This window comes from Mastacembelus armatus, chromosome 11, assembly GCF_900324485.2.
Source record: "Mastacembelus armatus chromosome 11, fMasArm1.2, whole genome shotgun sequence".
Classification (NCBI taxonomy): domain Eukaryota; kingdom Metazoa; phylum Chordata; class Actinopteri; order Synbranchiformes; family Mastacembelidae; genus Mastacembelus; species Mastacembelus armatus.
The window spans coordinates 2,621,726-2,634,557 of NC_046643.1; the positions used below are offsets into that span (position 1 = coordinate 2,621,726).

At 39.2% G+C, this 12,832-nt stretch overlaps 1 protein-coding gene across 1 annotated transcript; it reads left to right on the plus strand.

The window, feature by feature from the left end:
* The first annotated feature begins 915 nt into the window (after positions 1–915).
* ccn2b (cellular communication network factor 2b) lies at positions 916–9,035 on the plus strand. Its single transcript, XM_026299445.1, has 5 exons — positions 916–1,059; positions 2,633–2,849; positions 4,525–4,776; positions 5,072–5,328; positions 7,616–9,035. Exons 1-5 carry the CDS (start codon positions 1,006–1,008, stop codon positions 7,919–7,921), a joined length of 1,086 nt encoding a protein of 361 aa, XP_026155230.1. The 5' UTR covers positions 916–1,005; the 3' UTR covers positions 7,922–9,035.
* Positions 9,036–12,832: the final 3,797 nt, after the last annotated feature.

Consider the following 12,832-nt stretch of genomic DNA (forward strand, 5'->3'; position numbering starts at 1 on the left):
CAATGTGACACGTTGAGCCACTGGGTACAAAAAGTGAATTATGAGAGCCCCACCCTGACTAGCAAGTCAGCAAACTTGAATTCCATCTTCCAGGCTTTCAGAACTGCTAAAAAGGCTGTTTACACTCAGATGCATTTTACCAGTGAGTTCTTGCCCAGTTTGATCTTATTCTGCAAGCAATTATTGCTTTTTTCATTTAACAATTTATTTGAAATGATCTATTATCATTTTTTTTAAGGGCAGGTGACAGGATTATGCTCAATTTAAACACCCCATACTATGATCCATGTCTGAAGAGCATTCTGGTATTCAGATGAAATCTTCTATATTTCCTCATGGCTTCATGCTCACAGTTTTTCATAAAGTACCCGGTTCTATATCTTAATGTGCTGATCCTGGCATTGGTGTTTCCTGAATGGCAGCCCCGCCATTAATACAGCTTTATGATGTGGTTAGTACTGAGATGGTAACAGTGGCTTTCTCTGGTATTTAAGAACAGCCCTGTGTGTGCGTGTGTCTGCCCCTGCCTTTGAGCTTCCACTGGCCACTGCTGTTTGTCAGTGTTCAGCACTCATTTTCCACAATCCTTACCTCCACTATATCAAATCATTTCTCAGAATTCCTGAATTTCAGACTGTTATGTTAGAGTATTTGTAAGAGCCACCCACTGAACATTGGACTCTAGATGAAAACTAAATTCCCAGCCAGTGTGCTGTTACTTCAAAGAACAACACCCCAGTCAGTTGACATTTTGTCCTCTCACAACTGTGCCAATTAATGATGCGACAGAGGAGGCTGTCTCTGAGAGAAGGCCGTTTGATTAGGAATCTTTTCACCTCTCGTTCAGTGGCATGGCTCTTGTTTCTCTGGCTACACCCACTGGGCTGGTATTTAAGACAGTTTCTCCTCCCAGACTCCATCAGTGTACTGCAGGGAGAATAACAAGAGTGAGACTCCCACCACAAGAACCAGTACTACTGAGTGGACTGCAGCCTGTACAGAACCATGTTTGTTGAAACTTCAGCCACAGTCTCTCATCTCCTGCTTATTATCTCATTGGTAAGTTCTCTTTTAACAGGCAAATATTCTGTGTTTAAGGTAATTAGCCAGCCAATATTTGTGGATGAACTAATACCAAGTGCTGTGCTGGTTTTCCAATGTGCATTTTAGTCAGCATGTGAGTCATTACTTTAGGGTGTAGTCATGCAGTTGAAGATTATTGTAATCGAGTAGAAATGTAGGAAACTGCTCTAGAGCTCTGGCACCACCATGCTTATACTGTGAGTACAAAACTATTCTTCTGCTATAGTGTTTTCCTCTTCCAAACCTGCCTCCTGTTTACTGGGCTAGTGCTGAGCAGTGAAAGGGAACCAAAACATGGAAAATGTTGGCTTGCCCATGTGATCACACACTGGTGTCGCCATCTTGTGGCATTAGGTGGAGTCATTAGACGAAACCAAAACAAATAAACATTAACAGCCTCACTCCACACAACTTTATTATATTTCCTTTATCAACAAATCTGATCTCTCAGTGTAAAAGGCTGACTTGTTTTACATAGAGATCAGACACTGAGAAACACTGCAAACATGGAGGTCTGTTTATGTCCAATAAAAGTCCAATAAAAAATGAAATGTTTCAGAAATTTCAAAATGCTGACTGGTACAGGACAGGTAGTAAACAATTTCTTAATGAGAACTTTTTCATTGTGGGTTCATCACTATGATTGATACCTTACACTTTAGGTCTACATTAATTAATTAGATTTCTTATTAATATAAAAAACAATGTCACAATGCATTTGTCAGTTGCCAGTTTTATTTTATACTTAATCTATGCCAAAAATCATGCAACCATTTTTTATTCTGATTTTTAAAAGATTTTAAAGATGAATATTAATGAACTTTGACAAAGATGCATCTGCCTGCTTTATTCAGACAGGGGAATTGAAACTGAGGTGACATCTTGGATTGTGTTTATTTTTATCTTCTTTGAAAATCCATTTATGCCAGTCAAGTTGCGGTAGAGGTGGTGTTCTCCAGGTACTACAGCTTTGTCTCACTCTCGAAAGACATGCAGCTTGTGGTTAGTCTAATTGGTGAATTGATTGTAGAGGATGAATGGATGGAGCCTGGGTAGGCTTTCCATGGGTCTGTTTTAGATGGAGTCCTAAAGCTTGAAGACTTCTTGAAATGGGAGGTTAGTTGAGGTAACTGAGTATTTGAGAGCACCCTCATTTTAGATCAGAGTGTATCAAAGTATGTATATTTGTTCTAAAAGGTCATTTTCTTGAAGTAGCTGTCTTGATTGTGAATAGGGACAAACTGTGCCCTCTGGAGTCACAGAGATTTTGGTGTTGCAACATCACAGTACTGCCTTCTCTGAGACCGCACAGCCACAAGAGGTCACTTGTCATATTATTTTGATCAGGATATATATATTATATATTAATAATATAATGTGGATAAACTTTAATCTGAAACAATATTAGACATTTCCTTGTATTTAAATTAAAAGTTAAAAACTTACTTGGACAAATTTGGTTTAGTTTTCATGCAAACTTTTTTCCCTCTGCATCCTGCTGCTACTTGCGGGATGTGATCTTAAACTGTGATGTTTGTGCTTCTTGCAGACAGTGGCCCAGGACTGTTCCCAGCCCTGTGCCTGCCCTGCACACCCCCCACCCTGCTCAGTGGGGACCAGCCTGGTGCTGGATGGCTGTGGTTGCTGTAAGGTGTGTGCCAGACAGCTGGGGGAGCCCTGCTCTCTTCTGGAGCCGTGTGACCATCACAAGGAGCTCTACTGTGACTACGCTCTGCTGAGTGACACGGAGACTGGCATCTGCATGGGTAATAAAATAAAACACTGTATAACATCATTCACCTGCTAGCCTTTATTCTTGTTTTATTTTGCACATATTAAAATGACTAAACAATTTACAAAACTATAGAAGAAAAAACAGTTTAAGTTCCAGGGGATGGCAAAAAACCAAAAGGACTTATTTTAATGCCTTCACCTTAAAAGACATACACAAATAGAAAAAAATTACATACTCAAAATTACAACAAGAACAATAAAAGAGCTGTTTGCATAGTATAAACATACATATACAAAATGAATGTGATTTAATCAAAAAATGTTTTTAATCAAAAAATGCTTTTGAAAAGACATTAATGATTTGTTTTTATTGGCCAGATGAGAAAATTTTATCCACATTTTACAGTCTCTATATTTTAGACAAAACTGGGCTCTGGATGAGACACATTTTGGCAGATGAAAATCTTGAATTTGAAAGTACTGAAGCAATAAACCTCTGCATTAGCTTTACAGTAGGATATGAAATGCTAAGGTATGATGCTTTGATTAAACCGTATTTTATGCATAAAAAGACATAGTTGATAAATGTTGAGAATATTGAGTGTGTAAACTAAATAGGCAGATGATGTCAGTGCTTTGGAATGGTTGTAATTCTAACAAAATGTTTTTGAAGAATCAAGATTTTATTCAAAGTAGATGAAAAAGTGCTCACCCATACTAAATTACAATGTGATAAATATGGATAAATTAAACTGTAGTATGGTATAAGCATACATTTAGTATTAACCAGATGACTAACTGTTATCATACCAAGTGATTTATTGATTTCTTCAGTAACCCAATCAATATGTATCAATATCTGTCCAGCTCAAGTTTTCATCCTCAATTTACAGTGAAAACATTCAAGTAGTATTTTTTGTGATCTTAACAGTTCAGTTATCTGATCAAACATACTTATGGTCAAGTGTCCTTACTGTTTATTTACTTATTTGTGGTCTGAATTATTCTAAAGAAACATCAAAGTTTAAAATGTGATCAAACCACAGAAACTGCAGATATTAGCTGAACCAGATGCACCTGTCATTGCACTCATACCATTTGCCTCAGTTGCTGCCCATGTGCCCTATCCATCCTCATGTCGGATAATCAGCTGTGTATCTCAAAGGTTAAACATTGTGTCATCTCATGGTTTAAATGGGGAGTGCCTTATAAAGCTATTGATTAAAACCTTGAATGCCATGGTTCCATCTAGTTCCAAACCTAGTTTATTTACAGATGAATTTTTTTCTCATGGTTAATCACAACATTATATGCACTGAAAAAAAAAGGATTGTTAAAATGTTGATTCCATATGTCCTTTGCTATAGTGCTTTTGTCTTTACAATGGGATTTGTTTTACATGGTGGATGAGGTAGAGTATTACGTGTACCTGATAAAGAACTTGTTGTTTCACAGTTAAATTTTAGAACTTATGTGACAGGAAAGGTAGGCCTCTAAGAATGTATACCTTGTGTACTGTAAATCAGAGTCTTGCAGACATTTGATTTTCTAGATTGAAGAAGTTAAAAAAGTTAATACATTTGAAAACTTGCTATATCATTTATTTGTACTAATAGTTAGCAGCTATCAGTTGCCTCCTCGGTTATCCCACATGTAAGATATATTTTTTTCTTTAAAATGATGACTGCATGGTTTTTCTGTCTACAGCTCAAGAGGGTCAGTCATGTGACCTGGGTGGAGTGATCTACCGCAGTGGCGAATCCTTTCAGCCCAGCTGTAAGCACCACTGTGTGTGCATGAATGGAGAGATTGGTTGTGTGCCAATGTGTGCCAGTGACATCCGGCTGCCCTCGCCTGATTGTCCATACCCACGTCGTATCCAAATCCCTGGGAAATGCTGTGAGGAATGGGCATGTGACCAGACACCTCTGGACCACCACTACCAGTCAGTGATTGCTAGTGAGTGTCCCCTCTGACCCAGTTCTCGAAAATATACTTCTCATGCTATTCCATGCAAAACAAAACAAAACAAAACAAAACAAAACAAAACAAAACAAAACAAAACAAAACAAAACAAAACAAAACAAAACAAAACAAAACAAAACAAAACAAAACAAAACAAAACAAAACAAAACAAAAACACACAAAGTGAAGTCATTCTCTTAACTACATCATTGCCAGTTTATTTTATTTTTTTTTATCAATTTTTTGTCTCTATGTGTCCTGCTCTACCCTCTTTCCTCTTCTTTTGCAGGAGCATCTCAGATTCACCCTCTGCCCTCTACTGATCCTGCCTCAGACTTTAGACAACTGTCTTCTAAGGGACCATTACCAGAGAGTCCCAGGGATAACTGTATAGTTCAGACTACAAAGTGGAGTGAGTGCTCAGCCACCTGTGGCATGGCCATCTCATCCCGCGTCACCAATGACAACCAGCGTTGCCAGCTGGAGAGGCAGACCAGGATCTGCATGGTCCGACCCTGTAACAGCAACCAGGAGAAAGAAATCAAGGTAGGTGTCTTTCCCTTCAGCTAAAAGTGGTATTAGAGAAGTAAAAAAGAAAAGTGAGTGTCATTTGGAATGGAAAAAAGAAACAAATAGTGGTCTCTTGTGCTGAAGTCCAGTGTAAGGGTGACCAAACACTATCACCCTCCAATGACAAAATGTCATTTCCTCCTTTGCTGGAGTGACAGTACCTACAGCTTCTAGAGACCTATGAAGTTTTAGGGCATTTGCTTCATCAATTGCTTCAGCAGAGCAGGATCTAACCTGTGAGGTGAAATGATGTGGGAAAGGGTGGTCTTTGTCCCACTGTACAATTCAGCAGCCATAAATTACGACTTAAAGAAAAAGATTGGGACTTTTCAAATTGATGATAAAACTCTATATATGTGATAACAGAAGTTGGTTGCTGTCAGTTCTCCTGTTCTCCACATTGACCTCCCGCTTGTGTTTTTTTTTTTCCAGCAATGGCATTATTATGTTATGCTATGGTTACCCAAGTGAAAAAAAAAATCTATTTTTGTATATTGTCTAAAAGTCTATTAAATATACTTTTTAAATGTTAAATTTCATTATACTTCTTGAAATGAGACCACTTAAGTTGCACTTAACACACTAGAAGTTGCAAGATAAATCTGCTTTACTGCTTACTTTAAATATTCTCTGAACTCTCTTATGGAGTAAGTTGGAGTATGTATGAAATACATACAAGTACATAAAGTCTCTTTTCAAAAGGCTTTTGATATTTTTTCTGAAAATGGACCCACATAATTTCTTGCAAAGTACCCAATAATACATGAAAATATGTTTTTAATGTACTAAAGCAGATTTATACTGCAGCTTCCAGTGTATTGAGTGCAACTTAAGTGGTGTTCATTTGAACACATACTCAATGAAATTTAAAAATTAAATTAAATTTAAAAAGCATACTCAATATACTTTTAGAAAATAGACACACAAACACACATATACTGTATATATATATATTTATTTTTCTTTGAATATGCTTTTTTTGTATCAGTAACTCTTTTATTAATCTTGTACTTTGGAGACTTACCAAAAATATACTTTTAGTATGTTTCAACACAAGCACAAATTTACTTCATAAAATTTTTAGCCCACTATATGCTAAAAGTACAATATAAATATAAAACAATATATTTATTCTTCACTTGAGTATATAATTTGCTGCTAGTATCATTATCAAAATCAGGGTGCTGGTGCATCCTAGCAAGACTAGTTGTAACCCGCAATGGAGGGTTCCAGTGAAACTGTCACAGACTAAACCAGGCCCAAACCCTGCAGTTTCTTTGACCACTGAGTTCCAACAAGTGCTATGTGCATGTGAAAGGTACAACATGCAACAGAAGTCCTTGGTCACAGCCTGACTGATGATTTGTGCTTGTTTATTCGATTTGATCAATTTTATTTCTATAGCGCCAAATCATAATACAAATCATCTAACATCATCACTTTACAAAAAAACAAACAAAAAAACCCAACAAATCCCTTATGAGCAGCACTTGGTGACAGTGCAGAGGAAAAACTCCCTTTAACGGAAGAAAAAACCTCCAGCAGAACCAGGCTCAGTTTGGGTGGCCATCTGCCTCGACCAGTTGGGGTGAGTGGATAGAGGAGAGAGAAAAGAACAGCAACAATAAACAACAAATAGACACTGCAGGTTGGTGGGGCCAGTAACTGCACATCAGCGATATACAGCTCCAGGACCAGGGACACCTGCAGAAGGTACAGAGAGAGAGAGAGAGGGAGAGAGCACAAACTAGGGGAGAGAGAGAGAGCACAAGGTTAGTGATCAATCTTAGTAATCAAATTTAACCCTGACAATAACAGCCTAGTAAGGTAAAAACTTTCATATCATATAAATAGCAAACTAAATCAAACCACCTCACAGACAAGCAATTGTTGATCTGGAGATAATAACACCTAAACAGAAGAGCTGTGCCATTATTGACATGGTCAATCTTGTCAAACGTTGCACTAAAAAGAGTCAGGCAGCATAGCATCATCATCATCATCTAACATTCATCCATCCATTCATCCATATCTTGGATTATCTAGAGTTGTTGGGGTGGCATTGGGCGGGAGGTGATATTCCCTGGCAGAGCTGTCACATAGAGACTGACTCAGCAGCTAACAGTAGATTCATAATAGCATTCTAATGGTAGTGACTGTATTGTATTAGATAAAAGATGCAGTACATTGTAGTCTAAAATGACCAAGCACAGTGACTCTATAAAGATGATAACATGTACTTGGTTATCATCTCTGTTCACAGAAGGGGAAGAAATGTGTCCGGACGCCAAAGGCCCAGCGAGGGATGCAATTTGAGCTGTCAGGCTGCTCCAGCACCAGGTTGTACAGACCAAAGTTCTGCGGTGTCTGTACAGACAATCGCTGCTGCACGCCTCACACCACATTCACAGCTGAGGTGGAGTTCCAATGTCCAGAGGGCGACATCTTCACGAAGAAGATGATGTTCATCAAGACCTGCTCCTGCCATCATGACTGTCCACAAGATAATGACATCTTCCTGGTGTCGCACACTCGGAGGATGACTGGGGACTATGATAACGATATGTGATGGGAAGGTTACAGATTCCCCATATACAGATCAGGAAAACACTATTCTAACAACCAACTGTACCCTTACAACCTAATATCTTAGCTTCAGTGTTATTTAAACAGAGGCAACATTTTTGCAGAATTTTTGGTTTGTTTAGAGGAAGCTGAGTAGATGTTTAGGTGTTGTTTTGAGATATTTGGAAACATATCAAGGAAAAACAATTCCATTTTAAGATGGACCTTGAAAATAAAACTTTTTAATATAGCTTACAGCTTATGTAGCTGATGTTGGAGTTTGGAGGATAAACATTTGCTCCAAGTGGCCCTTAAGGCAAAGATACTATATCAACACAAGTTAATCAGATAATTTCATCAAAAAAATACCTCCTGAAATGTATAGAAGATGACAGACTTGGGGGATGTAGTTCCCCTGAAAGCCACAGGAATGTTACTGGACAACACTGAAGTACATGTGGGAAACATGTTGATATAAAATGTTTGTTATATTTATATGTATTACATATTTTTGAAAGTACAAGACAGGAATCCTTTTGAGGTGCATTTTGATATGATATCATGCATTTAGTTTTTCTTTAGTGACTGACGTGCATCCTTAAAGACTTATAGGTGGATTGCTAATTTAGTTAAGTGTCCTTTGACTTTCCAATTAGCTCGCAATTCTGATGTATGGTGTAAAGCAGTGGATCCTAACTATGTTCCTCCCCTGCTTGTTTTCCATCTAACCCTGCCCTTCCTGCTTCTGCTTGGCTGAACACACCTGATCCAGGTAAGCAGCAGGGGGTAGGCCAGGGATAGTTGGAAAATAAGCAGGGCAGTGTTTTTTAAGGACCAGGGTTGGGAACCACTGGAAGAAAGACCAATACAAGAAAAATGCAGTAACAGATGTTACTTTTGTTACTTAGTGAATATTTTAAAAGAAGTGTTTAACATTTGGCAAATATAACTTGTGTAAATACTGTAAGACTGTGTACAGTTTTGTACTATTATTTATGCAGCTTATAATTATAACTGTCCTATTGCTTTTGTTTTTTCACTGTAACCACCTGACTAAGATACAAGTTATCGTCTGTTGCACTTTTTCCTCTTTTATTAAATAAAAAAGTCTATTTTTATAAAAACATTGCATATTCGTCTTGATCCTGCAGCTGAAAATAGAACTGGCATGTGACTCTTTGTTAGTGTCAGTTATTTTACTCCAAAAACAGCAGCCTCAAACTGTAGATGTAACAGCTCAGGAGTCTCATGTGTTTTGTAAGAACAAACTGTGAGATAGAGGCACATTCCAGTCTGCTTGTAATTAGGTAGAGTTTCAAGTTTCAGCTTAACAAAATGTAGTAGCCTGGCATGATTAATTAATTTCTGTAAAGACTGGTGATCTGTCCAGGTGTACCCTGTCCTCACCCAGTGGCAGCTGGGATTGGCTCCATACAAAGGAGTGTAGTAATTAATGTTTTTTGTTGGTTGTTACTTTTCTTGCTAAAATGCAATAATTTAATCAAGGAATGTGATTCAAAAACGAAAGGAATAAACAACTTCCAATTACATTCAATTGCACAATATTACTATCGGGCAGCACAGTGGTTAGCACTGTTGGCTCACAGCAAAAAGGTTCCTGGTTCCTTTCACCCATAGAGAGCTGGGATGGGCTCCAGCAGATCCTCATGACTCTAAATAGGAATAAGAGGGTAATGGATGGATGGGTGAATATTGTTGTTGTATAATTGTATAATATTATTATAAATTCCCTTATCCAGACAGATTACTTTCACAAAATCATGTATATATAAGTCTGACCAGTCAGTGATGACTCACTGATGACTCAGTTTTACTGCATTTTGACATCTGCACATGTTAGGACAGTGGAAGGTGATGCTGTGTGTTTACCAGAAGACTGTGTGCTTCTTTCTGATGATGGAAATTAGAGGCTGCAGTGGCATCATCTTTCAAATGGTAAATGTGTTCAGGAGATATAGGGCAACAGAGGTTGTTGTGGCTGTGTGTGCTACGTGTGGTGGATGTTCTGCTGCAGTGTTGCTCCCCTAAGCTGCACACACAGGTTTACAGACTGGCAGGTAGCCAGATCATTTAAAGAATATATGTGTGTCTCACTGGGGCTCGACAGCCAGCATGTTGTGCCACTACATACAAAAGATCATCCTTTTATGTTTTAACATAAGGCTTATTATGTGTATACATGTGTGATACATAAGTGTGTGTGAAGAAAAAGAGACCATAATGTAATGTTGTGTATTCATATGCTGAATGAAGTGCAGTGCTGAGGAGCAGACTATGTGAAACGGATCTTCATGATTGAAATTGAAGAAACCACTACTGAGGGAGACCACGAAGAAGAAGAGAACTGCTTGGGCCAAGACACACAAGGAGTGGACTTTAGGCCACTTTCATTTTGATCTAAATCATTAGATTTAAGTTGTTTGGTTCTATGTGAAACAGGGAAGTGAACAAATGGTGACTGCATGTGTGCTTCCCATAGCAAAACATGAAAGAGGTGTGTGTGTTGGTGAGGAAATGATTTGCTGGTGATGCCCTTGATGATGTATTCAGAATTTAAGCACAGCTAACCTGTGTAGCCTACCATGCCATCTGGTTGTTGCATAATGGCTCAGTGAAGCATAACACACCTCCAGTCTATGTAAGGCTGATGGTGTGATGCATCAGTGACCTGGTCCCACATTCACCTGACCTTAAGCCCCTGCTGGCAGGTCTGGTATAAGTTGGCAGAAAGAAAACCAACAAGTGCTCAGCATATGTGGCACAGCTGATATTTCAAGTGACTGCCTCAGCAGTTGTTATCAACAGTGGCTTTGCTTTGAGCAACACTATCTTGGTTGTTCGTGTTATTCTAGTTTTGTTTTCTCGGTTATATTAACCAAGGCTTTTATTTTTAGACTTTGTGCCTTCGTGTTTCCGGTAGAACTGAGCAGCTTGATGCAGCACGTCCCGATCCCGGGGCGACCACTCCTCCACGGCTCCGACACCAGCTCTCCGCGGTGAGCCGCAGGTGATGCTGTTGTGATGTTAGGCGAAACCTCAGCAGCCGAGGAGGATGGAACAGTCCGACATCCACGCCTATTGAGAGAAGCAGAGCTGTCAGTCTCGCAGGTGCTGTAACGTACCAGACATAAGTGATGCTGTTTCATTTCCGACTGTATGGTATTGTTAATATGCAACTGCTGCAGGAGTTTGGATATGCAGCAAGAATATTCTAGATGTTTGCTATTTTGCCTGTGTAAGTTGTTGCCACCACAGTGTGTTTATGGTCAAAAGATGCATGGCACTAAAAGCTTACATATGTAGTTAGTTTGCCAGAGCTGCACAGTGTTAATATGGGAGGACTGGTCCTGAAAGCCTTGCCATATTCCACTGAAGTATTAGATCAAATGAATTATTTGTTTTGCCTAGTTTGAGATCTGTTTGTACTGGTATTTGCAGCCTACATGGTGATAAAATGCTTCAGCATCAAGAACTGCAGAGCATATTGGTAAATGAGATTCGTCGTTTTTGTAATGAAATGAGGCTGTGTGGAGATATGAGGGTTATGTGGAGCTGAACAGTCACCACACAGTGCTGAGAGGCCTGGTCAAATAAACTCACATAAACGACACATCCCTGTTAAATGTCAGCATAGAGTCACTGTCAAGGCTTTTTGCTGTTTGTGCAAACGTAACCACTGCAGGGACAGGGAAGCCTACGAGTCAGACTGAACGGAAATATGATTTAAGGTTGCTGATTTTCATGAAGATGAAGATGTGCTTTTTGTAACTCTTAATGAGCTGGTGGTTTGGCCCACTTTTTGGAGCAAGCTGCTGTGAGTCACTTAGCTTCTATAGGGGCTGAGTTTGAGCTATTTGAATAGAGTTTCACTTGGATTGAAAGGCTGTTGCCTGAAAACAGGCAGTTCAATGATTTCTCCTCATCCATACTTGGTGTGTGGATATTTTGAGTTATTATCCTGTAATCATCGGTTTCCATGTGTTTGTCTTTGGAAAGTGGGGTTCATGGGTCTTATTCCACTGAGCCCACACTGTCCTTCTCATCAGGCTAGGCTCAGTTTTGATCTTTTAACCATGTTCTGGAAGGTGGGCTACCTTAATAATATATTGGCAGCTGTGGAACATCAACCTAATTGTCAATGGTCCGTGGTTAATTTATGTATCCCTACAACCTATTTATTCATCACCACTTGAGAGAGGTACTAGTTTTTTTGGTCAGGCCATTTTAGAAGTTGTTTTATAACACACAGCTTGTGTTTTATTATGATAAAACAATTCAATTCAATTCATTTCAATTTTATTTGTACAGCACCAAATCACAATACAATCATCTCAAGGCACTTTACCAAAAAAACAAAAAAAACCCAACAAATCCCTTATGAGCAGCACTTGGTGACAGTGGAGAGGAAAAACTCCCTTTAACAGAAAAAACCTCCAGCAGAACCAGGCTCAGTCTGGGCGGCCATCTGCCTCGACCGGTTGGGGTGAGTGGATAGAGCAGAGAGAAAAGAACAGCAACAATAAACAACAAATAGACACTGTAGGTTGGTGGGGCCAGTAACTGCACATCAGCAATATACAGCTCCAGGACCAGGGACACCTGCAGAAGGTACAGAGAGAGAGAGAGAGAGAGAGGGAGAGAGCACAAACTAGGGGAGAGAGAGAGAGCACAAACTAGGGGAGAGAGAGCACAAAATTAGTGACAGACATGGTTTACATGACATATAACTCCTCTCTCCTTCTATACCCGCTCAATCTTAATCAGGATCACAGAGATCTGCTGGAGCCTATCCCAGCTCTCTTTGGGTGAAAGGCAGGGGTACACCCTGGACAGGTCACCAGTCCATCACAGGGCCACATAGAGACAAACAACCTCACACACTCACACTCACTCC

What these genes read in the sequence shown, in the direction of transcription:
- ccn2b (XM_026299445.1), top strand. Translation starts at nt 1,006, where the DNA reads ATGTTTGTTGAAACTTCAGCCACAGTCTCTCATCTCCTGCTTATTATC. An exon ending in TCCTGCTTATTATCTCATTG is followed by an intron (nt 1,060 to 2,632) that starts GTAAGTTCTCTT and finishes TGCTTCTTGCAG; the next exon opens with ACAGTGGCCCAGGACTGTTC. An exon ending in GGAGACTGGCATCTGCATGG is followed by an intron (nt 2,850 to 4,524) that starts GTAATAAAATAA and finishes TTCTGTCTACAG; the next exon opens with CTCAAGAGGGTCAGTCATGT.